The sequence below is a fragment of the Lithobates pipiens genome, unplaced genomic scaffold, assembly GCF_037356315.1.
Source record: "Lithobates pipiens isolate NorthernLeopardFrog02 unplaced genomic scaffold, aLitPip1_a1.2 Scaffold_25, whole genome shotgun sequence".
Lineage (NCBI taxonomy): Eukaryota > Metazoa > Chordata > Amphibia > Anura > Ranidae > Lithobates > Lithobates pipiens.
This window is the reverse complement of record NW_027507787.1, coordinates 43589810-43616348: the sequence shown is the minus strand read 5'-3', so window position 1 is coordinate 43616348 and position 26539 is coordinate 43589810. Positions and strand designations below refer to the sequence as shown.

Below are 26539 nucleotides of genomic sequence, written 5' to 3'. Positions count from 1 at the left end.
TGTGCAAGAGAAGTTAACTAATCTATAGCCACTAGAAATCATTTTTTTGTTTTTATAAGTGTCCTTTCACAGGGGCTTTGTCAGCTCAGTTCAGCATGGGCTCCATGAACAGATCCCTTGCTAAATCAGATCTGAACAGGGTGCTATTTTGACAGCAGATGTCTACAGACCTGTGATAGCTGTATGTGCAGCTGGATATAAATGGATTTTACATCAGGCTGCCTCCATGCCATCATGTCTAGGTCCGGAAAAACAGAATGGGACAAACCCAGATGTAGGTCGATGTAAACAGACACAAGTCCATTTTACATCTGCCTGCCCATAGAGCTGCATGATGCTTTTTGATCAGGTCCACCTGAAAATCTGACAGGTGCACCTGATTGGAAAGCCTGCTTTAAAAGGAAATCTAGATAAAAGAAGCCGCGCTGAGGTATTAATCTAATAGGTTGCTGCCGTCCCCCTGATTCTCAACCCCCTTGGAGTGAATTTGCAACTGATATGTAAATAGGAATAGGGACCCTGGCGCTACCTCAAGAGTGTATATATTATAGGGTACACACTTATTGCATGAGGTGATCCGAGGTCTAACTGCTATATTAATTCTATATCCCGTGGAGAATAGGAGAAAGACCCCAGAATCCTCTACAATGTAAAAACAGACAAAAGACCAGACTATGTAGTCCAGAACACCTGAGAATTTTTTTTCTGTGCTTAGGTGTATAATAACAGACACAGGGTATGGTCCAACCACCCTCCTTTTTTCTATATACACCCGCTAAATCTATGAGGGTACTATGTGGTAGGAATAATGTAAATTGATAAGGTATATCACATCATTGACACATAAACGTAGCCAAGCAATAAAAATAGAAATAAAAATAAGAGGACAATAATTGACTTGTATAGCTCACTGTAACTTCCCACTTATCTAATTTTATATATATATATATATATATATATATATATATATAATATAAATTCGTGCAGTCCTTATTACATAGGTGCAATCAGGCCAATATTAGGAATCTCCAAACTAGTGTAACGGGTATCTCAATCCGATTTGCTGGGTATTGGGTAAAGTCCACACCAAATGTGAAAAAGATGAGTGTGCAAAAAAAATTGCAAAAAATCACAAGATGTGTAAAATAACAAATTTTCAACCAAAAAATAAATTCATATTAGTGATAAACCTGTGCAAAACCAAAGTGCAAGGAGAGCATATGCTCACAATATTTTATGCTATAATGTGCAAAAAGTCTGTAAGATATCACAAAAAATTAATTAGAAGAAAGTTCTATATACAGCGCATCTTCATACAGGTGAACCATAAGGTGACGTTAGTGCTCATTCAAAAAAGTCGGTGACTTCTGTCCTCACCCCCTCAGGTCCCCACTCACCGGATCCCTGTACCCACAGGGGGTAATTATGCGTGTAAATCCCAATCTCCAGACGCTTGTCAGCCAGATCATCAACCTTATTTCACTCCTCTGGTGTGCGGTTGATGCCTCTTTAGGTCAGGTGCAGGCAAGCCAGTAGATCTGGCTCTTCTATTTGATGTTATGTCCAAAGTTAGTGTGGGAGGGAGAGCAAAGTTACAGCTGCCCAGGAAAGCTGCAGATCAGAACAGCAGAGCTCTCTCTATGTGTTCTCTCCAGATAGGCAGGGGCAGGCTCAATCGCTCTCGCTCTCTGGTAGGTTATTCCTACCACATAGTACCCTCATAGATTTAGCGGGTGTATATAGAAAATAGGAGGGTGGTTGGACCATACCCCATGTCTGTTATTATACACCTAAGCACAGAATTTTTTTTTTCAGGTGTTCTGGTCTACATAGTCTGGTCTTTTGTCTGTTTTTACATTGTAAAGGATTCTGGGTTCTTTCTCCTATTCTCCACGGGATATAGGATTAATATAGCGGATAGACCTCCGATCACTTCATGCGATAAGGGTGTACCCTATAATATATACACTCTTGAGGTAGCGCCAGGGTCCCTATTCCTATTTACATATCAGCTGCTTTAAAAGGACCTTACTCTCCAGATCATAGCTCGGAAACTATTATTAAACCTCACTGGAATTTAGATGCATATCACATATGTTAGTTTTGTTATTACAACAGATGATGGATATGTATTATGGCCATATCTTCTATTTCTCTGCATTGTGATGACGATCTGGAAAATTTACTCCATTCTGTCAATGTGTCTGGTCATAGATTTTGTTCTTGTTTCAATAAAAATATTGAAATATAAAAGGGCCTTACTGTAATTGGATGGAAGTGGAAACATGTTTGTTTGATGCTTGAATAAATTGAGTTAATCAGTACTACATGAAGGCACTCTTACATGTTTTTTTTTTTTGATCGATATCCAATATTATTTCAGGATCTCTACATAGATCGGCCACTACCTTATTTAATTGGATCACAATCGTTCATGCAGCAAGAGGACGTTGGGCTTGGAGATCTTTCAAGTGAAGGTAATTTATAACTTTTACAGGAGATTCACTTGTCAGAAAAGTTTTTAAGTATTTATGATTGGATGTATGAAATATTTGGTTTGCTATTTCACAAGCAGAAAACGAATCTGCATCAATCTATTCACTTTCAATAAAAAAAAAAAAATGTATGTTCTTTACACCCTGCAAGTGTGTCATATTCCTTATCTTGTGTTAGGGCAGGATCCCGAGTCAGTTGTAACTCCTCTCCAACCCTTTTTTACTCTTTCCCTTCCCCTTTTCCCCACTACTCCTTTTTTTTACTTCCTTTTGTTCTCCTACCCTAAACATTTTTTTTTTTTTCACTTAAAAGAGCTCCTCAGCCCCTTGAGACAGCCTATTTGGCCTGCAGTCGACCAATTCTGGTACAAACCTTGAAAGTTTGCCCCTTGGGAGTCTAAATTCCTGTTACTACTTTTGTTAATCTGTTTTCTGCAAATGTTTAGCCCCCTGTGTGAGCTTTCCAGTTCGAATCTCCTCTCTTGAAAAATCAATAAAATGTATTGAATGAGAAAACATTTTTTTGGAACGCGATTCAAAAGTGATCATTTTTAGAATTGTTTGGTGGATCCCTATAAAACACCCTTGCTTTGAATAGAATTGTATTTTATTTTTAACTTAATCCTCAAATTTGGATGGAAATTATCAAAATGGTAGTGGAAATCAAAGTTTTGAGATGTTTGGCCTGCATTCAAGTGTACAGCCCTGGCCAAAAGTTTTTTTTGAAAATTCCACAAATATTTTTTATAAAGTCTTTCAGTTTTTATGATGCCAATTTGCATATACTCCAGAATGTTATGAAGAGTGATTAGATGAATTGCAAAGTCCCTTTTTGCCCTGAAAATGAACTTAATCACTCCAAAAAAACTATTTCCACTGCATTTCAGCCCTGCCACAAAAGGACTGGATGAGATGTCAGTGATTCTGTTAACACAGGTGTCAGTGTTGATGAGTTAAAGGCTGGAAATCGCTCTGTAATGCTGATTGTGTTAGAGCAGGCATGTCCAAAGTCCGGCCCGCGGGCCAATCGCGGCCCGTGGCTCAGTTTTGAATGGCCCGCCTGGTTATTTGGACATACATATCTTTTGTGGCCCCCGACGATCTCCCAGCGCCGGGGCCACAAAAGATATATATGCTTCGGAAGGTACAGGGAGGACAGGACCGAGCGCGTACACAGGAGAATTTCCTGTTTACGGGCGGCCTCTGTAATAGGAAGTCCTTCTTCTGCACTGCCATTGGACAACTGTTCTGTCCATCAAAGGAAGCGGGACTTTCTATTAAAGAGGCCGCCGTATAAACAGGAGATTCTCCTTTGACGCTCATCAGTGCATTCCTGGCAATGGTGCTGTGTTCCTGGCCATGGTGCTGCGTCCCTGGCCATGGTGCTGCGTCCCTGGCCATGGTGCTGCGTCCCTGGCCATGGTGCTGCATCCCTGGCCATGGTGCTGCGTCCCTGGCCATGGTGCTGCGTCCCTGGCCATGGTGCTGCGTCCCTGGCCATGGTGCTGCGTCCCTGGCCATGGTGCTGCGTCCCTGGCCATGGTGCTGCGTCCCTGGCCATGGTGCTGCGTCCCTGGCCATGGTGCTGCGTCCCTGGCCATGGTGCTGCGTCCCTGGCAATGGTGCTGCGTCCCTGGCAATGGTGCTGCGTCCCTGGCAATGGTGCTGCAATGGTGCTGCATTCCTGGCTATGGTGGAGGCATTCCTGGCTATGGTGGGTGCATTCCTGGCTATGGTGGGTGCATTCCTGGCTATGGTGGGTGCATTCCTGGCTATGGTGGGTGCATTCCTGGCTGTGGTGGGTGCATTCCTGGCTGTGGTGCTGCATTCCTGGCTATGGTGGGTGCATTCCTGGCTATGGTGGGTGCATTCCTGGCTATGGTGGGTGCATTCCTGGCAGTGGTGGGTGCATTCCTGGCTATGGTGGGTGCATTCCTGGCAGTGGTGGGTGCATTCCTGGCAGTGGTGGGTGCATTCCTGGCAGTGGTGAGTGCATTCCTGGCAATGGTGAGTGCATTCCTGGCAATGGTGAGTGCATTCCTGGCAATGGTGAGTGCATTCCTGGCAATGGTGAGTGCATTCCTGGCAATGGTGGGTGCATTCCTGGCAATGGTGGGTGCATTCCTGGCAATGGTGAGGCTACATTCTTGGCAATGGTGAGGCTACATTCTTGGCAATGGTGGGTCTGCAGATGTGCACTGATTTGGCTGCATTAGTGGGCACTGACCATTATTTTGCTTCACAGTTCTTTAAACATTTTTTTTTTCCTGAAACTTCCCTCTTAAAGTGAAGGTGCGTGTTATTCGCCAATTAATACAGTATTTACAAATACGCCCAAGCTCATCTCTTCCCACACACAGCCACAAAGGCAAGAGAATTATTGTTGGGCAGTGTATTAGAGCTTGAACGAACACACTTAGACCGAATTGTAACGGTTCAAAGAATGTCAGGCAAAATGGTCGGCCCTCGCACATGTTCACTTCATCAAATCCGGCCCTCTTTGAAAAAAGTTTGGACACCCCTGTGTTAGAGTAACAGACTGGAAGATTTAAAATCATTGTTCTTCCTCTGTTTGTTACCCATGTTTACCTGCAAGGAAACCTGTGCTGTCATCATTGCTCTGCAAAAAAAAAAAAGGGATCCACAGGCAAAGATATTGCTGCTACTAAGATTGCACCTAAATCAACTATTTATTGGATCATCAAGAACTTCAAGGAGAGAGGTTCAGTTGTTGTGAAGAAGGCTTCAGGGTGCCCAAGAAAGTCCAGCAAGCGTCAGGACCGTCTCCTACATTTGATTCGGCTGCAGGATCAGATCACCACCAGTGCAGAGCTTGCTCGGGAATAGTAGCAGGCAGGTGTGAGTCTGCATGCACAGTGAGATGAAGACTTTTGGAGGATGGTCTGGTGTCAAGAAGGGCAGCAAAGAAGCCACTTCTCTCCAGGAAAAACATCAGGGACAGACTGATATTGTACAGTTCTTTGTCATGCCAACAATAAAGCATCCTGAGACCATTCATGTGTAAGGTTGCTTCTCAGCCAAGGTAGTGGGCTCACTCACAATTTTACCTATGAACATAGCTATGAATAAAGAATAGTACAAAAGCAACTTCTCCCAACCATCCAAGAACAGTTTGGTTATGAACAATGCCTTTTCCAGCATGATGGAACACCTTTCCATTAGGCAAAAGTGATAACTAAGTGGCTTGGGGACAAAACATTGAAATTTTGGGTCCATGGCCTGGAAACTCGCCGGAGATGGGTGAACTAAAAACCCCCAAAAATGCTGACGCACTCCAAAAATTGATTATGGAAGAATGGGCTGCCATTAGTCAGGATGGGGCCCAGAAGTTGATTGACAGCATGCCAGGGCGAATTGCAGAGGTCTTGAAAAAGAAGGGTCAACACTGCAAATATTGACTCTTTGCATAAACGTAATCATCAATAAAAGCCTTTTACACATAGGAAAAATGCTTGTGACTATACTTCAGTATACCATAGTAATATCTGACAAAAATCTAAAAACACTGAAGCAGCAGACTATGTGAAAATTAATATTTGTGTCATTCTCAAAACTTTTGGCCATGGCTGTAGTGTAAATTAACTGAGGATATTGTTGTAGTTTTTTTTTTTTTCTGTCTGACCAGCATGTTGACTAAATAATTTACCTAGCAAATTGGCTCAAATTCATGTACAATACATTTCATTGGATTTAAACTGATGTAATGCAGACACGTAGCGGCCGTCGGCTCGCGTCCTTTCCCCCCGCCGCACCCGCCCATGCCTCCTGATCCACCCGCCCCGCCCACCCGCCATCAGCTGTTCGCTTCCACGAGGCGAGCGGACGCCCCGGATCAAGCCAGGAGAGAGAGCGAGCGGAGAATGCTTCCTGTGAAGCGGAGACACAGCGGTGGGAAGGTGGCTCTGTAGGAAGCCTTACGCCCCCCCCTCCTTTCAGCGGAGCAGGCTTGACGGCACGGACCTTCTCTACCCTCCATAGGTCGGTAAGGCAAAGAATTAGAGGGTCATTGACAGAGTGGAGGAGCAGTGAGAGGTGAGCAACCGTATGGATGAGTGGAGGGGAGATGGCCCGCTGGAGATTTGGTCATCATCAGTGATTAGAAGTTATCATTCTAAAGACCTCTCTTTGAAAGCGGTAAGGTACATACATGTATAAACTGGTTAACGATTGCTGCTAATGTGACATCTACTACCTGTCTATCAGTGTACTACCAATACCGCCTGATTAGTCGGACACGGACCTTTCCACCCCTGCACAGGCCGGCAAGGTTATGAATGAGATAATCAGCGACAGAGTGGAGGAGTAATGATAGCTGAGCAATCTGTGTGAATGAAAGGAGGGGTGATGGTCGGCTGCATATCTTGTCATCATCATTGACTAGAAGCTGTTATTGTAATAACTTCTCTTGGAAAATGGTAAGGCGGATATATATATAAGCACGCTAACAACTGCTCTTAATGTGATTCCTTCTCTGGAACTATCAGATTGTTACCAACACTGCTTGATTAGCCGGATATAAACCCTGCAGGGGGAGGAATGATGAGAGGTGAACAGATGGACATTTGAAGGATTAATAATCAGTAATGCTATGTGGAGTTCTATTTCTTTTTCCTCTATTCACAATTTTAGATAGAGGCATAAAATAGCGGTCGGGTTGGGGGCTCATTTCACAATTGTCGGTCCTTCGCCCATCGAGTACCCAGCACTCCCTGACAGCAATCTTATCTTGTAGCTGCCTGCAGGCATACAGGTACAAGGGAGTGAGATATCCCGCCCCCAGAAAGTGATCTGAGCAACCCGGAACCCATAAGAGTTATGGGGAAAGGGACAGGGCCTGGATCTGGGTGTTAACCTGCAACAAAAGAGAATGCCGGGGAAGATGAATAAAAGGGGGGGTACGGGACCTGTTAGCCCGGGGGGGATACAACGATACTTAGTGGGGGAGATAAGTGTGCTGGAAAGCAGCCAGGAAACCCCTAGCCAGAAGATATCAAGAAAATCAGGTGCAGGCATGAGTAAAACTATAGACACGGGAGAAGTGCGGGGAGCAGGAAAGCCTAAGGACGTAGGCCCAACTCGTACCAGGACGGGGGGGGTAAGCTCCCGAGATGAAGATAAAGGGAAAAAAAGGGAAGAACTGGGGAGAAAAGGAGAGGCTACCCCCCTATCCGAAATCCAACCTGAAATCCAACCCGAATTAGGAGGAGCCCTAGTGCTGGCAGACCCACAAGTGAGCCTGAGCATGCTGAGAGAGGCATTTACAGAGGCATTGACCAAGGTTGAAACATCACTTAAATCTGATATAGCCGGGATTAAGACAGATATTGGCCGAGTGCTAGGAAGGGTGGAAGAGCTGGAGGAAAGAATGAATGGATATGAACAAAATATGAGGGATCTAAAAGAACAAGTGAAATTAGCCCAAAAAACAAACAGATCGATCTTATATAAAATCGAGGACCAAGAAAATCGCGGAAGAAGGAAAAATTTAAGGATAAAAGGCCTAGAAGAAAAATTTAGGAATGAAGAGCTCCCTAGGGTGATGCTGGACTTGTTCAATCCCATTCTAGGTAGGACGGAGAAGGACAAATTAAAAATAGACAGAGTACATCGAGTCATGGGATACCGCGCCCAAGCCACAGAAAAACCTAGAGACGTAATAATTAGATTCCATTTTTTCGAGGATAAAGCGTTAGTGTTGGAGAATATCCGAAGGTTGGACAAAATTTTGTTTCAGGAGGCGGAGATACAGATATTCTCGGACCTAGCAGGGGAAACATTGAGGAGAAGAAGGCTCCTTAAACCTCTGACAGATCTGATGAGGTCACTAAATGTCCCCTATCAATGGGGGTTCCCAGCATGCCTTAGGGGAAGGAGAGGCGGCCGCTCCGCAGTACTAAGGTTCCCAGAGGATTTAACGGACTTTTGTAATAAGTTAGAAATCCCCCCACCAGCACTACCAGGATGGGAGGAGGAGTTGGGGAACGAAGGAATTAGTAGGGTGGTGTAATGGTCTTGGGTTCAGGACGGGGGGGGGGAGGGAGGGGGTATAATTACCATCATTGGTGGGTGAGGGGGGGAGTTGGGGGGGGAGGTGTGGGCACGTGGATAGGCCGTGAATGAGGCGGTCCTCCCAAAGAATGCTAGGTGGGCAAAAGGTGACCTGTGGGTCACCGGGACACCTAAGCGAGGAACAAATGTGGAAATTGTTCACTCCTCCGAATGGAGGAGGGGGAAGGGGGGAGGGGGGATGGGAGGGGGGTGGAGGGGGGGGTGGGTTAGGGGGTAATCTCTCTCTCAAACAGGGTTTAGGTGCTCTCTCTCCCGCTCTCTCGCCCCCCCCTTCTCTCTTCCCCCGCGTCGACCTCCGGTGGGGGGGGATGTTTCCCTCCCGGAGGGGCGGGGGAGGAGAGGAGGGGGAGGGGATCAGTGAGATATGACAAGACTGAAATTGATAACATATAATATAAGGGGTATAAGTACTCCCCAAAAAAAAGTTCAGAGTTAATAGGGAGTTGGAATTGTATGGAGCGAATGTGGTCTGCTTGCAGGAAACACATTTATCACATGAGGCTACAGGGAGACTGACGTCCCGGGGGTTCCCAACATGGTTCTACGGTGACTCTACAACATGTAACGCCAGGGGGGTAGCAATAGGCTTTGAGAGAAGTGTTAGGTTTGAAGTCGAGAAACAGATGGCCGACCCGGAAGGGAGATTCTTGTTTATAAGAGGGAAACTATCGGATGGAATATACACCTTCGCGAATATATACTCCCCAAACAGGGACCCAGATACATTTTTAAGGAAGGTTTTGGAACTATTAGCGGAGTTTAAAAAAGGTAAACTGATAGTAGCGGGAGATCTGAATATGAGCATCGACCCTCGGGTGGACTCCTCAGCTGGGTCCCCGCGATGGCCGGAGCTTAGATATAAAAAAATAAAGGCCCTGCTCTTAGAATTTCAGTTGGTTGACGCTTGGAGGATTAAACATCCGAACAGCAGAGACTATACTTTCTACTCTTCGGTGCATGGGACATTCACCCGAATTGATTATGTTCTGATTGAACATCAAATGCTCCCAGCTCTCAAAGATACAGTAATAAAATCTATCTCCTTATCTGACCACGCCCCAGTCATGGTGCAGCTGGAGCTTGTAATGGATCAGGCTAAAAGAGAGACATGGAGATTAAATGAAACTTTGATCCAGGACCCAGAAACTAGAAGCAGAATTGAAATAGAACTAGAAGAGTTTTTTATAAGAAATGATTCCCCTGCGGTTACGAGGAGTACGATATGGGAGACCCACAAAGCATATATACGAGGAATCCTAATAAGCATCGGGACAGGGAAAAAAAAGGAAATAGGGAAAAGGTTACAAGATCTAAATAAGGAGATTTGGGAACTGGAGCAACAAACTAGATCAAAGGGGATCCCAGAGAAAGTAGAGCTAAAAGAGAAGAAGCTACAATTAGAAGAACTTATGGAGGAGGAAAGGGTGCGAGTTAACCACTGGGCAGAGAGCATAAGATACCAGGAGGGGAACAAACCTGGGAAATGGTTAGCGAGAGTAGTGCGGGAGAGAAGGAATGCGTCTTTTATACCCAAAATTAAAAATGAAAAGGGGGAAATGAAGCACTCCACCCCTGAAATAGCGACGGTCTTCCATAAATATTATAGTCTGCTATATAAGGTAGGACAGGGAATGGAGAAAAACAGAGCTACTGAGTATTTAAAAGGGATAGATCTTCCTAAAGTCCCAGAGGAAGAGCTGGAAATGTTGGAGACCCCGGTCACGGTAGACGAGGTGGCGAGGGCAATAAGAGGGATGGCAATAGGGAAAAGTCCAGGCCCGGATGGGTTCCCAATTTTATATTATAAAAAGTTTGAAAAGATATTGGCCCCCAAATTATGCGAGTATATGAATGCAGTTGCAGAAGGGGAAGATCTGAGGGAAGAGGCATTGATGGCTTACACAACTTTGATATTAAAGGAGGGGAAGGAGCCAACAACCCCTGGGAGTTATAGACCAATCTCTCTCCTGAACACGGATGTGAAGATATTCTCAAAAGTGATAGCAGAGAGATTGAAACCGTTGCTCCCCCAATGGGTCCATAGGGACCAAACGGGGTTTGTTATGGGCAGAGAGGGGAGGGATAACTGTCTTAAAACCCTAATGTTGATTCATGGGGCGGAGAGCAGTGGACCCCCAGTCGCCCTGTTATCGGTGGATGCTGAAAAAGCATTCGACAGGGTAGACTGGGGCTTCATGTTTGAGACTTTAAGATATTTGGGGTTAAAAGAAAAAATATTACGATGGATAAAAGCATTTTATTCCCGCCCGTCGGCAAAAATTAAAATTAACGGTAACCTCTCCCCGGTAGTGAAGCTGTACAATGGAACTAGACAGGGATGCCCCCTGTCTCCAATGCTGTTTATACTCGCCTTGGAACCCTTGTTGGCTTCAATTAGGAAGAATGGAGACATAAGGGGGGTGAGAATGGGCGGAGAAGAGTATAAGATCTCTGCGTATGCGGATGACATATTATTTTATGTTTCGGACCTCAGGGTGACTTTGCCAAATATAATCAGGGAGATCCATAAATATGGGAAGCTGACAAATTTCAAGATTAACATGTCAAAAACTGAGATTCTGAACATAACGGTACCAAAAAAAGAACAAGAGGAACTCCAGAGGTTCTTCCCTTTCATCTGGTGTAGGGAAGATTTGAGGTACCTGGGAGTAAAAATCACACCCACATTGTCATCCACATACGCAGCTAATTATACAGATATATTGAATAGGGTGAAAGAATGGATCAAACGCATGAGATATAAACCCCTGTCGCTAATAGGAAGAGTAAACGCGTTGAAAATGTTTATCTTACCAAAACTGATATATGTGTTTCAAATGATCCCAATAAAAGTTCCGCAGGAGTTCTTTAGGAAACTCCAAACCCTAATTTTAAAACATATATGGGGACGTAGGAATCCTAGAATCTCATATGCGACTCTGGAAAGGGGGAAAGTAGAAGGGGGATTAGCCGCCCCGAACTTTAGAAGATATTATCAGGCAGCAGTAATTTCACGGGTGGTGGATTGGGTGTATGATAAAGGCGATAAAGGGTGGGTAAATATAGAGAAAACACAAAGTGGAGTTAATTTAGGAAAAAGGATCTGGATACCTAGGGACTACCGTGACTTGGGGAGAAGCACAAACCCACTAACTACTAATTTGTTTAGAATATGGGATAAAGTGGGCGAATTAAATCACTGGCAGCACAATTCACCTTTAATTTCACTATTAGACACAAGTTTTTTTAAACCAGGGAAGGAAGAATATGTTTATTTCACAAGATGGACAAAAAGGGATGATATTTTTTTGAAGGATGTGATGAATGGGGACAGAGTTTGTACTTTAGGAGAAATAAGACAAAAATGGGGATGTAGGAAATTAGACAGTTGGAGATATGCACAAATTAAACATTTTGTTCAGGCGCTACCCTGACCACTCCGCGGGGAAGGAGATCTTAGACCTATGGAGAGAATGCTTTCAGACCCGGGCTGTAAAAAAAAAAAGTTTGTCCAAAATCTATAAAATTCTGGAGGAGGAAAAGGAACCAGGAGAACCATTGTTTTTAAAAAAATGGGAAGAAGAGTTGGGTACTCTGGGAGATAAGGAACGTAGAAAGAAGATTTTAAGAATAGCAGGTACAATATCTAAGGACAATATGTCAGCGGAAATGTCATTTAAATTAATGGCAAGATGGTATATTGTCCCACAAAGAGCGCATAAGAGAAGGCCGGACATATCAGCACTCTGCTGGAGGGGTTGTGATAAGGTGGGAACTTTTGCACATATCTGGTGGGAGTGTGGTAAGATTGGCCCTTATTGGGAGAAAATAATAGGAAACATCTTCCAGATAACAGGGGAACAGGTAAAGAAGGATCCTTGGACATGTCTATTCCATGACACAGATAAAACAATAGGGGAATATAAAAATTCATTGACACCTCACTTATTGATTGCTGCAAAAAGCCTGATCCCAAAGAGATGGGGCTCTGTTGAACCCCCATCCATGAGGGAATGGTTAGCTAAAGTAGAGTGGTTAAGATCAATGGAGGAATCAATATTTTAAAAGAGGAGATCAAGTGGAAATTTATCATAGCAAATGGGGAAAATGGTTGGAGTATAAGAAACAAGGGAATGTCCCAGAATGAGTGGTCCCGAGGGGAGAGGAGGGGGAGGGCGGGAGAGAGAGACGGAGAGAGAGAGGGGGGGGTTGGGGAGGGAGATCTGAGGGGGAGGGGACGGGAAAATATAAGTTTATGGAATAGGAAGCATATTTTTGTAACATTCCTACTTTTTTGAAATTCTTTAAAATAAATAAAAATAAAATGGAGGAAGATGTTAAAAAAAAGAAAAAAAGGAAAAAGGATTGCATGTGATGTCAAAGTAGCACTGCCAATAGGCAAAATAGTGGCGATGAGAAGAAGGGCACCAAAAAATCACAAGGGCGTAAAACTTGCCACAAATTTGTTGACAAGAGAGTATGGTGTGCTATAAACTGATGCAAAAAAAAAAAAAATAAATAAATAAAAAAAAATAAACTGATGTAATGCAGAGTGCTGCAAGATGTATAGTATATTTATTATGACACTATGGTCCCTTCTAGGGATTAATATATTCATTTTAAATTGCTGACTTATTAACTTTTTATGCATTTTCAGTACACATCAGACAGGCATTTCTAGTTAAGGGCCTGGTAGCCCACGTTTATTAAAGGCAAAACAAAGCAATAGTCTATCCAGGAATCCCACGCAGGGGTTTAACTTCATCCAGCACACATAAACGAAAACATACCAAGCCACCTGGCTTTCTCGTCAGCAGTTCCTCCTCTTGCTCCCAACAGACTTATTGATTCTTTCCAGCCCCCTGGACTCACTGGCTTCCGTAGTCTTCCCGACTCTAAGGCTGTCAGCCTTTCCCAATCCCTTACATGGACTACAGTCTCCCACAGGGCAGACCACTCTCCAAACACAGGCTTGTCTTCAAACAGCAGCAAGCTGCTCACACTCCACCATCCTCCAAACTCTACTCCCAACAGCCCCTCGTTATATGGGCTGTGTGCAGCTGGGCACACACCCTGCTTGCTATCCTCAAGACCCGGACACAGATTTGGAGATTCCGTCCCACCCATTACTCTCAGGGATCTCCAAACTACAGAATCCCATCGAAAACTGACAGAGCAGTTTTCTCCATTTAAACGCTACACTCGGTAGTCTTGCAGTCCGCAGATGTGCAAACTCTGTGTCTGTGTCTCTTTTTCCTCCAATTTCATAAGGACAGAGCCTTGCTCTGTCACATATCCCCCCCCCCCCCCTTTGTTTCGATCCAGAGGGAGGAACACCAGCACCCATCATGATGGTTGGGACACCTCTGTGCTGGCTGTCAGCCACGTAGGCCCAACCCTTTTTTTCCGGGTGCGCTTCCAGGAACATTCCCCCCTGGATCTTAACAGGTTCCTATATTGTCCTATACTCAGCCTTCCTCTTCTTTTGGGGTCCCTGGGCTTATTCACTTTTCTTGGGGGAACTCTGCCTTCCTTGAGCCCTCCTTTCAACTTACAAATACCCATTTTACCCTTCACCATTGGTATTTCAGGTTCAAAACAGTTTCTCTTGTTACCCACTGCAACCAAATCATTGTTTGCAGAACGAACTCTTAACAGATCACAGCTTTCCAACTCAGTGTTTGTTAGAAAAAGACCTGAGGAGGGACTACATCCGACAGGACCATAGCACAGCTCCACCTCACCCGTTGTCCAACACTCCATGGGTACCTGTTCTAACAAACTACCCTGACCCAAGCATAAGCCATTTTTTCCAGATGTACACATTACATTATTACGGCAACCAATATTAACACTTTCTCCCACAGTGTCTCCGGGTACCTTAACTTGTACCTCTGGGCCAGTGACAGAAAGCATCTCTGCTACTGCTGAGTCCATTCTGGGCCCTTCCTTCTCATGAGGTCTAGCGGGTAAGGCAGTATCTGCGCCCTCTACTGACCACTGCTCAGCTGCACTTCGGACCACACCAGCAGAGATGTTTCTAGTCACCACATCAGGCGGAGAGACCTCTGATATCTCAAACAGTTCTCCCGCGTGCCTTCCATATCAATCAATAACTGGAAGTACGCTCACAGAGAATCTGGAGATCTTGTGCCAAATGGTTAACCATTGGTCCCACCAATTCCACTCTTGGTCAAGGTTTCCCAGCACCACCTGTACCACCTGGCTCCACCCATTGGTGCTACGCAGCACCACCTGGTCCAACTGCGGTGGAGATACCCAAGTATACAGTAAGTTCATTTTTACCAACTCTAGCATTTCCAGTAAGGTTTCTGTCATCTCTAAACATCCCATGTCTAAACACCAGAACTTTCTAGGGTCTTTTACCCTGTCCAAGACATGGAGGGGCTCATCGACTGCAGGTTGAGAGGGTGAGACATTTGAAGAGACCTCATCCTCCTTGGAGGTACCCATCATCGCAGCTTGTTGCTCCCCTGGAGCGCTGTCAGACACATGTCTCACACTTATCCCTTCTGCACCAATGTTGGTGAGCCGCTGCAGGTCATTACAAGTCTCACTATCACACTCAACATTATTTAGCTGTGAGGCTGTGGACAACACATCTGCGATGCCAGTGCCCTAAACTGTTTCTTCAGACTGGAGGGCAGCAACCTTTTCAGGGACCAAGACGCCCTCAACCACCGGCGGCTCTGCGATCCCCCCTGTCTGGCATAGCAGTTGTGTCCACACCCTTGTTACCTTACCCAGCATGGCTAGCAATTGTTTGGTCCAGCTGTCCCAGTCCATTGTGGTTTCCTCATGGGTGTTCCACAGCGTTGCATCACCTGCTGTAGAAGGCCGCACAGAGACCTGGGATTCAATAGCTTCAACTGTACATTCGTCACTTCTATATACATCATTTTGTGACACCACACTTTTACCAATGTTGCATTGGGGTGATGCTTCGTCACCTAAAGCTTGGTGCAGCACACCATTTTGAACACCTTTTTCTGGTGGCACTACAGACACATCCAGCTTTGTACACTCAGCTTTTGCAGGCTGAATTAACCCCTTGCCCACTGGGCTACACATAGGGTTGTGGGGCTGCGCCCACACTCTCTCACTGTGTGACTCAGTCATAACATTACAGGAAACACATTTTTCAACGTCGTCGTCGTCGCCAATAACATCACATTGGCCAACACTATTGTCGGTATGACCATCAATATTCTGATTACATGGAGACATAGCTACTGCTTTTGTGGGTTGTCTATGAGCCACCATAATCTCTGAGTGACTCCTCACAGCGCCCGTTCTCTGTAAAGGAGCACTCTTACCTACTTGGGCAGCTCCATAGCTGACCTGGAAAACTCTCGGCTCCATCACTGTGGGCTTCTTAGAAGTTTCCCTGGGCAACCCTGCAGCAGCTGTCACTGGGGAACATGGTACCAACACTGTTTTGGTCACCCCAGCTCAATTTTCCCAGCCATCTGCTGGATCATAGCAGGCACATGCAGAGTCCCCATGTCCTTTTCAGTATTTAGCCCTGTGGCTAGTTGGACTTTACGATGCGCCTCCCCAACGGCTCTGGGTAGCACACTGCAGCAAGTCTATGTCCACTTGTACTGTGGATCTCCCCACTGGATATACTCCCACTTCACTGGGTTCAGCATCATAAACTGAAACAGTCTTACCAGTTCCTGCAGCTGGTGTCATATCCTTCACTTGAGTGTGTTGTCTCACAGGTGTGGTGTCTCCACAGGCTGACTCCCCCATGTGGCCATGGAGCAAAACTGCAGCCTTTCTGGACCCACTGACGCCCCCTGTAGGTAACACAAGATCCCTGTTGCTAGGGGTAACTGCAGACTTGCACTCCAAATCTGGTTGGCTATACCTCATGCAGGATTCGGGCTGATGTACTCTCCTTTCTGGACTGACCCCTTTGCCTAAGCAGTCATGACAGAAAACCTTACGTTTCTCTCTCTGGATTTCCAAATCCTAGGTCTTCCGGTGACACTTCTCCCATCCTGGAGCATTGCTGGCGGCCCATGATGCGATGGAACTCTCCTCTAAGAAGGATTTCCTCTTTAAACTTGCGGTAGTCATCCTGGTCCCCATCCATCAAATGGTAAACCAACCGGAACTCTATCCGCAATAAGGTTTGCAGCAGTTTTGGCCACCGGTCCCTAGGCCATTTTCTCTTTACAGCAACTTTTTCAAATCTTACAAGGAAGTCTCCCACCTCCTCTGTAGGCAGCATGGGTTGCATATAGTCAGAGAGGCCAAGATCTGAGCCCCTTGCACTGCACCCCACTCTTTGCGATTCCTCTTGAACCATTCATTCACGGTCTCGCACGTCCCTAGCCCCTTTTTACTGGCCCTACAAGGTGGAGACATCTTCTCAGGCCATGCTGAGCTCACTTCTTGGCATCTCCTCCATCGTTGCCATGGGATACCACTTCTGAGGACACAGCTGATCACAATCATTAGTAGATGTGTTCCAGAATTCATCAACCTCCCGTCCAGCTTGGTTATTGCATGAACATTCCTGTGACAAGGGGCAATGGGCAACAGCATGTCCCCACCCACTGCAATGCATGCAGCGCAGAGGCCTCCTTGCCTCATGCTGTGGCACCTTTGGGCTCAGGCTGCGAGGAACAACATCCTCTTTCACTTCTCCTTTAACTAGGGGTGACATGATCAATTTACCCAGGGTCACAGCGGTGTCGCACTCAATACACAATAGCCGCTCCCTGGCTTTAGCAAGGATTGCTTCCTTTTTTTGCTTTGACCGTCCCATCCTTGCGGTCTTGCACACAGCAGCTTGTAACAGTTCTCAGCAGAGGAAAAAAAAAATTGTTTGATTCTTCCTTCACAGGTCCACAACCTGCATCCAACACAGTCCATCAAATACCTATGCGCAATGCTGTTTGCCTGGCTGCCACACACAGCTAGTTGTAGTTCCTGATGCGACTCACCATGGAGCAAGGACCCGGATTCCACCGTCTACATGCCCGCATTCGAGCACCACTTGTGACATTGGGGTGTTTAGCTCAAGTGGTTAGATGCATTTTCAGTCCACATCAGACAGGCATTTCTAGTTAAGGGCCTGGTAGCCCACATTTATTAAAGGAAAGACAAAGCAATAGTCTATCCAGGAATCCCACGCAGGGGTTTAACTTCATCCAGCACACATAAACGAAAACCTACCAAGCCACCTGGCTCTCTTGTCAGCAGTTCCTCTGCTTGCTCCCAACAGACTTATTGATTCTTTCCAGCCCCCTGGACTCACTGGCTTCCGTAGTCTTCCCGACTCTCAAGGCTATCAGCCTTTCCCAGCCCCTTACATGGACTACAGTCTCCCACAGGGCAGACCACTCTCCAAACACAGGCTTGTCTTCAAGCAGCAGCAAGCTGCTCACACTCCACCATCCTCCACACTCTACTCCCAACAGCCCCTCGTTATATGGGCTGTGTGCAGCTGGGCACACACCCTGCTCGCTATCCTCAAGACCCGGACACAGGTTTGGAGATCGCGTCCCACCCATGACTCTCAGGGATCTCCAAACTACAGAATCCCATTCAAAACTAGCAAAACCTGGAGAAAACTGACAGAGCAGTTTTCTCCATTTAAACGCTACACTCTGTAGTCTTGTGGTCCGCAGATATGCAAACTCTGTGTCTGTGTCTCTTTTTCCTCCAATTTCATAAGGACGGAGCCTTGCTCTGTCATAATAAAAAAAAAAAAAAAAAAATATATATATATATATATATATATATATATATATATATATATATATATATATATATATATATATATATATATATATATAAATTAGGGATGCACCGAAATTTCGGCCGCCGAAACATATCGGCCGAAAATGGCCCTTTTGAATTTGCCGAAAGGAAAAAACGGCCGCTAATTGAGCCGAAAATGGGGCGGGGGCGGAGCACCGCCCCTGGTGCCGCCCATCACGGGAGGTGTATAGCGCAGGAGAGCCGCCTCCGCCGTCTGGTTCAATAGAGCGCCGGGAACATCACAGCTTTAATTTCAATAGCTGTGTGTTCCCCCGTCGCGCGCCGTCGCATACAGTGATGTTCCCGGCGCTCTATTGAACCAGACGGCGGAAGCGGCTCTCCTCTCTCTTTGCTGCATCACTGACTACACAGAGGACACCACACTGGCTGCACGAGGGGACACCACACTGGCTGCACGCACACTGGCTGCACGAGGGGACACCACACTGGCTGCACGAGGGGACACCACACTGGCTGCACGAGGGGACACCACACTGGCTGCACGAGGGGACACCACACTGGCTGCACGAGGGGACACCACACTGGCTGCACGAGGGGACACCACACTGGCTGCACGAGGGGACACCACACTGGCTGCACGAGGGGACACCACACTGGCTGCACGAGGGGACACCACACTGGCTGCACGAGGGGACACCACACTGGCTGCACGAGGGGACACCACACTGGCTGCACGAGGGGACACCACACTGGCTGCACGAGGGGACACCACACTGGCTGCACGAGGGGACACCACACTGGCTGCACGAGGGGACACCACACTGGCTGCACGAGGGGACACCACACTGGCTGCTCGAGGGGACACCACACTGGCTGCTCGAGGGGACACCACACCACACCATTCGGTGCATTATAGATAGATATAGATATAGATAGAGAGATCGAGAGAGAGAGATCTAGCTATATCTATATATAGATGGTTAATTTTTTTCTTTAATAGAACACCTGAAAATAAGGCCTTGATGCATACCCTGTGCAAGGGCCGTGTTTACCTGCACAGCTGTTCGGTGCATCCTTGTGCAGGCAGCCCCACTGATGTCAGTTGGGAAGCAGAAGCTCCATGGATGCAACCATTGCTCCCAATATGACATCTGTGTGGGTGCAGGTGCGTCTCCCTGAACAAACACCATCTGCCATCAGGAACCTGTGCCTACATAGATGGCATTTGGGGAGTAGCGGCTGCACGGACACGTGTGGCATTTCCCACATCATTACAGTTTTCAAGTCTAGTCAAACGCATGTATATGCTTTTAGGCTGTATGCGTTAAAGTTTTTTTCTTTCAATAGAAGGCTCTGTGGATATTGACAGAGGAAGCATTCTAGACAGTGAAGAGGAGGAGGAGGAGGAGGAAGAGGAAGAAGAAGAAAAAGATAACGAGGAGGTAAACATTTTATATATTTTAGTGACATCTATTTGAGCATCTGAAGTAGAACAGAAAGTTTCTGATCTTTATATGGTCCTATTTATCATCAGTTCATTCATTTTGTACTTTTCATTCCAGAAAAGAAAATGCATTTTATATTAAGTTCTGTTAAGCATGGATCTATTTTTCATAGGTTTATCATTTTTAAATTTTAATTTTTTTTATTCATATTGTTTACAGGAATCCGATGAGGATTTTGGCAACAACTCTGAAGAGGAGAAGAAATTGGTAAGAATACTTATACAGTTAAGTGTAAAGGCATGTCTACACAGTGTAAAAAAAAAAAAAAAAAAAAAAAAAAATTGTGCTCTACCAATCCTCAGACATAGGTATGTTACCACATATTAAAAAAATGTCATCACAATTAATCACTTCAGCTCCGGACCATTTTGCTGGTCAAAGACCCGACCACTTTTTGCGATTCGGCACTGCGTCGCTTTAACTGACAATTGCATGGTTGTGCGACGTGGCTCCCAAACAAAGTTGACGTCCTTTGTTTCCCACAAATAGAGCTTTCTTTTGGTGGTATTTGATCACCTGCGTTTTTTTTTTTTTTGTGCTATAAACCAAAAATAGAGCGACAATTTTGAAAAAAACTATTTTTTTTTACTTTTTGTTATAATAAATATCCCCCAAAAATATATATAAAAACATTTTTTTCCCTCAATTTAGGCCGATGCATATTCTTCTAAATATTTTTGGTAAAAAAAATCGCAATAAGCAATTATTGCTCAAAAGTTATAGCGTTTACAAAATAGGGGATAGTTTTATGGCATTTTTATAAAAAAAATTTTTTTTACTAGTAATGGCGGCGGCAATCAGCGATTTTTATTGTGACTGCGACATTATGGCGGACACATCAGACATTTTTGACACATTTTTGGGACCATTGTCATTTATACAGCAATCACAGCTATATAAATGCAGTAATTCCTGTGTAAATGACACTGGCAGTGAAGGGGTTAACCAGTGGGTGGCAGTGTAGGGGTTAAGTGTTCCTAGGGGTGTGTTACTAACTGTGGGGGGCTGGGCTTTAATTTTGTGAACACTGATCTCTGCTCCAATCACATGGAGCAGAGATCAGCGTCACTAGTTGCTAGGCAGAACGGGGAAATGCTGTTTACAACGGCGTTTCCTCGTTCAGCCGCCCCGTGAGACGATCGCGGGTATGCCCGCGGCGATCGAGTCCGCGGGACCTGCGACTGGACTCACGGGCGTCCTGACCAGCACGTGATGGCAGGGCGGCATTAAAGATTGGACGTACCTGTACGCCAATATGCCTGCCCGTGCCATTCTGCCGACGTACATCGGCGTGCGCTGGTCGGGAACCGGTTAATGAATAAATCAAAAGATAAATGTGGAGTAAAATAACCACTTGGTGAAAATAGTCCAAAATTATTAAAGCATATCAAAAGTGAATAATTGTGACTTTCAATTGCAATGAATCTTCAAAACCAATTATTCCCGATCACCACAGTGCTCTCAGTGCCCTCACCTTAATGGTGTGAAATACATGCATGTATAATGATATTTAGCTTGCTTTGATCCACATTGATCGGACCCTCTCCCGCTGGATGCGGCGGTCCGTTTCGCTTCAGGAGCGATCCTGGATGAGGGGATGGCCGTTGGTTTCTGGCCATCCCCTCTCGATCGCTCCTGGCGAATGAGAAGCTTCCCCTGCCTGTGTAGTGTAAACACAGGCGGGGAGGAAGTGATGTCATTCTCCTCGGGGTGGTCTTTTTGACCGGACTGCGAGGAGAACACAATAGTAAGTGCACCAAACCCTACACTGACATGTAGGTACACATAGGCACACAAATCACCCCCCGATTCCCCCCCCCCGCCCCAGTCACACTGCCACTGATTGCAGTGATCATTTATTCACTGATCACTGCATTTAGTGTCAGTTGTGACAGTAAAAAGTGTCAGGGCAGTTAGTGTTAGGTCCAGGGTAGCCCCCTACCCCCCTCAATAAAGTTTTAACCCCCTGATTGCCCCTAGAGTTAACCCTTTCACCCCCTTTTGCCAGTGTCACTAAGCAATCGTTTTTCTGATCGCTGCATTAGTGTCACTGGTGCCGCTAGGTAGCTAGTTATTTTTAAAAGATTTTAACCCCCTGATTGCCCCTAGTTAACCCTTTCACCAGTGATCACCGTATAAGTGTTTCGGGTGACTCTGGTTAGTTAGTTTGCTTTTTTATAGCATCAGGGCACCCACCATTTATTACCCAATAAAGGTTTAACCCCCTGATCACCCGTCGGGTGATATCAATTATGTTTTAGGGTCAGGGTCTGCGTCATCCCAGGCAGCGCTAGGTTAGTGCCAGTACCGCTAACACCCACGCACAAAGCATACACCTCCCGTAGTGGTATAGTATATGAACAGATCAATATCCGATCTGATCAGATCTATACTAGCGTCCCCAGCAGTTTAGGGTTCCAAAAAACGCATTGTTAGCGGGATCAGCCCAGATACCTGCTGGCACCTGCGTTTTGCCCCACCGCCCAGCCCACCCAAGTGCAGTATCGATCGATCACTGTCACTTACAAAACACTAAACGCATAACTGCAGCAATCGTCAGGCCTGATCCCTGCGATTGCTAACAGTTTTTTTTTGGTAGCGTTTTATATTTAAATCCTGAAGGCAGTGCTTGGTTTTCGGGGTCCTGTACACGGCTAGGCTCCCAAAAAGTCCCACATATGTGGTATCCCCGTACTCAGGAGAAGCAGCAGAATTTATTTTGGGGTGTAATTTCACTTATGCCCATAGCATGTGTGAGTAATATATCATTTAGTGACAACAAATTGTAATATTCCTGCAACTTGTGGCAAAATATAAAATCATGGACTCAACATGCCTCTCAGTAAATAGCTTGGGGTGTCTACTTTTCCAAAATGGGGTCATTTGTTTTTTTTTTTTTTTGCTATTTTGGCATTTAAGTCCCACATATGTGGTATCCCCGTACTCAGAAGCAGCAGAATATGTTTGGGGTGCAATTCCACATATAACCATGGCATGTGTGAGCAATATATCATTTAGTGACAACTTTTTGTAAACTTTTTTTTTTTTTTTCACTTGGGACAAAAAAAATCAAAAAATCAATGGGCTCAACATGCCCCTCAGCAATTTCCTTGGGGTGTCTACTTACCAAAATGGGGTTATTTGGGGGGGGGGGTTGTACTGCCCTGCCATTTTAGCACCTCAAGAAATGAGATGGGCAGTCATAAATTAAAAGCTGTGTAAATTTCAGAAAATGTACATGTATAACTTTTGCGCAAACCAATAAATATACGCTTATTGACATTTTTTTTTACTAAAGACATGTGTCTGAATATATTTTGGCCTAAATGTATGACTAAAATTTAGTTTATTCGATTTTTCTCATAACAAAAAGTAGAAAATATATATTCTTTTTTTTAAATTTCAGTCTTTTTCCTTTTATATCGTAAAAAATAAATATCGCAGAGGCAATCAAATACCATCAAAAGAAAGCTCTATTTGTGGGAAGAAAAGGACGCAAATTTCGTTTGGGTGCAATATTGCATCACCGCATAATTACCAGTTAAAGCAGTGCAGTGCGAAATTGTAAAAAGACCTCTGGTCCTTAGGCTGACAATTGGTCCGGGGTTTAAGTGGTTAAAAGGGCTAAAGTAGGACCAAAGTAGTGCAGGAACCTTTTTCAAAGTCGGACCAGTTAAGACGGCTCTCATAGGGTACCATTGATTTACACACGTCATGTTTTTTTTTTTTTAAATGTATATAACCAAAGAAAGAAAAACATAACACAGGGGAAAAAATGTTTAAACAAATCGACATCATCAACAATGTTTAATTTTATGTTGTCGTTCGTTCCCTCAAAATGTGTTCAATAGAGGGGAGGGAAAAAAAGTGTCTCTCTCTCTCTCCGACATGCAGCATATATGTGGGCTCTCGGTGGGTGGGCTTTAACGCCCTGCGCGATCCCAGCACTGTCACCGCCAAAGACCAATATGCTCCCAATGCATACTTGCAATCAGTACATTTCTGATCATGTGACAGCCAATCACAGCCGTCACATGACCCAAATGTCTGCCTCCTAGCACTTAGAAGCTCTTAAAGGGCCAGGAGGCAGTAACAGAATAGGGTTAAAGAGGCTTTTTTTAATGGACTCCACTAAGAGCTGCATATTCTTGATTAGTTAAAGAATAAGTGCTTTTCTATTCCTCTGCACCTCCTCCCCAGCACACACTGTATGCAGAGAAGGAAAAAAGTAGGATTTGCTATTGTGTACACATGGGAACTGTAGATGAAAGCAGGATTGTTAAAGTGGTTGTAAACCCTTACAAACCACTTTGACCTACAGGTAAGCCTAGATTAAGGCTTACCTGTAGGTCCAAGAAATATCTCCTAAACCTACACGGTTTAGGAGATATTTGCCGAAAGACGGGCACCACGCGCTGTCAACGGAGATATGCCGCGAGTGGCGGCTCCCTTGCGCATGCGTGGGAGTGACGGCTTCGCCAAATGACAGCGGCAGAGCAGTGAGACCCACCGAGAAGATGGATGCTCCGGACTACAGGGGACAGTGGAGACTTTGCTGGCTCCTGTGTCAGGTAAGTGACACATAATGGACTACTATGTGAATGAATGAATGAATGAATGAATGAAATACTTGTATAGCGCTCAATGCGAACTGAATCGCCTCTAGGTGATGCATAGTAGTCCATTATGCTTTACCTTTGCAGGGAATCAAAGAGGAAGTAAACTCATCAGGGTTTACTTCCTCTTTAAATTACCTGTGGAGAGAGAGAGTCCTCTGTCCCCATATTTCCTCCAAAATCTGTGCTCCTCTCTGGGAGGAGACAGTCGCATTTAAAGACACGTTTTCCTGCCTTGATAGAGTAGGGCTAAGAAAAGAGGATAGGATTGATTGGCTTGTGTGTGCTCCAGGCACCTTCCAGTTAAAATTATTTACTGATCCCGAGTGGACTGGAAGTTAGTGAATTTTAGAAATATGCACCTACTAAGGACTTGCTGTTGTAATAAAACAAAGGCTTATGCTGATGTAATTGCATTGCTGCAAAGAATCACAGAATGAATTCAGAAATAGGAATAATACTGGTTCTTCAAACTGCCTCTCATTTCTTAAAAATATCTTTACGTAAGAAATGTCTCTTGTCCCACAGCAGCCAGTGTGATCAAAATCTGTACTGGAAAATAACACTGAAGTATGTGTTGGAATATGTGTTTCATTGCTGAAGGGCAGCACAGACAGTTCTTATTTGCGATACTTTAATAAATGAGGTCCATCATTCTTGCATTATATTGAATAATGCATCATTATTTTTTCCATTTTACCAGCGTACAGCCCTGAGTGATGAGGATGAAGATAATGGCTCAGATCTGTTTGGAGAATCAGACAAAGATGATGAGGAAGAGAATGATAAATCTGTAAGTTATGCCAGCTTTTTATTTTTAAATTCTTCCTATCTAGATGTTTGTATGTTCATTGATATACTGAGATAAGCATGTATCCTGTTACTTTAGTGCCCTCACTGATCTTAATCCTTACCTGTAGTTACTTTAGTTATTACACTGTCCTCTGGACTAAATAGCAGGTACCAGCATGTGTCTTTAAAAATGACCTGAAATTTATGGCATTACATTTTACTAGGGCTGTTACTGATTAAAATGTTATGTTTGATTGATCGATTTTTTTTTTTTTTTTTTAATCGACTAATTTTGATTATAACGCACATACAGATCCAACTACTTTTAGCTGATCTCCTTGCATTGCAACTCTGCATTTAGTCAGTGGTAAATGTGGTATACACTAGTTTGTTTCCACAATCCATGACTTAACTTTACAGTTCACAAAAATACTTTTTAAATTCAGACACTAGCACTGACGTAATTTTTTTTTTTTTCCACAGTAGCGTGACAATCCCTCCACCTCCGGTCTAACTAATCACTCTCCCCTAATGGCATGGAACCCTGTGCAAACAGGTGGTCATGCAAGTGGGTATCAAAAGGGTTAACACGGTCCATAATCTTCTCTCACGTCTCCTTAGATCTCAGCAAGGACGCCAGGTCATGGGTAGAAAGAAAAGATCTAAGTGCTCACCGCTTAAGTATAAGATTTCATTTTTGTGTTCAAACACAAACTACTCTCATAAAGATGATAAAAACACAGCATGTAAAGCCGACAATCGTGTTAGTTCCGTAGGGCAGCAGCGGGTGACGTCATGCGTAGCTCCTCCCCTTTACGCGTTATGTTCAATCAGAACTTTGTCACCGGACTCCTCCCCCTTCCCTTCGTTGGCAAACAAAGGCACTTGGGGAAGAGTGGGGAAGAGTCCGGTGACGTTGATGTCCGATATGTCACCGGATCTCCAACAGAACTCCCTGAAGACCCGGAAGCCGGCGGAGAGGTGAGCACCGATCAAAAGAATTTTGATCGATCAAAAAAATTGAGGAATTAATCTTTCATTTTCACAGCCTTACATTTTATATATACTTTATATAATAAAATTATATTTTATATATTTACACACCCACACACTGCATAAAGACGTGTCTTGAGAGAAACATTGGGGCTGCTGCTATTGAACTTTTGCTTCTGAAAATGCTACCCAGACTGCCCAGCTGTCGTGCCAACTCTTTTGCTTGGGACATTTAAGCAGATAAGAATTACTGACTTGTGTTGGTCTCCTGATCATCATACCTGTTCTA

General features: G+C 44.8%; 1 protein-coding gene across 2 annotated transcripts in view; it reads left to right on the top strand.

Moving 5' to 3' along the window:
* Window positions 1-26539, top strand: part of WASHC2C (WASH complex subunit 2C) — a 146968-nt gene that overhangs the window by 35800 nt on the left and 84629 nt on the right. For both annotated transcript variants that reach the window (XM_077454384.1, XM_077454383.1), the window contains exons 5-8: window positions 2384-2477; window positions 19692-19786; window positions 20009-20056; window positions 25169-25258. In XM_077454384.1, coding sequence (XP_077310510.1) covers window positions 2384-2477; window positions 19692-19786; window positions 20009-20056; window positions 25169-25258 — 327 coding nt within the window. The remainder of the gene's footprint in view (window positions 1-2383; window positions 2478-19691; window positions 19787-20008; window positions 20057-25168; window positions 25259-26539) is intronic.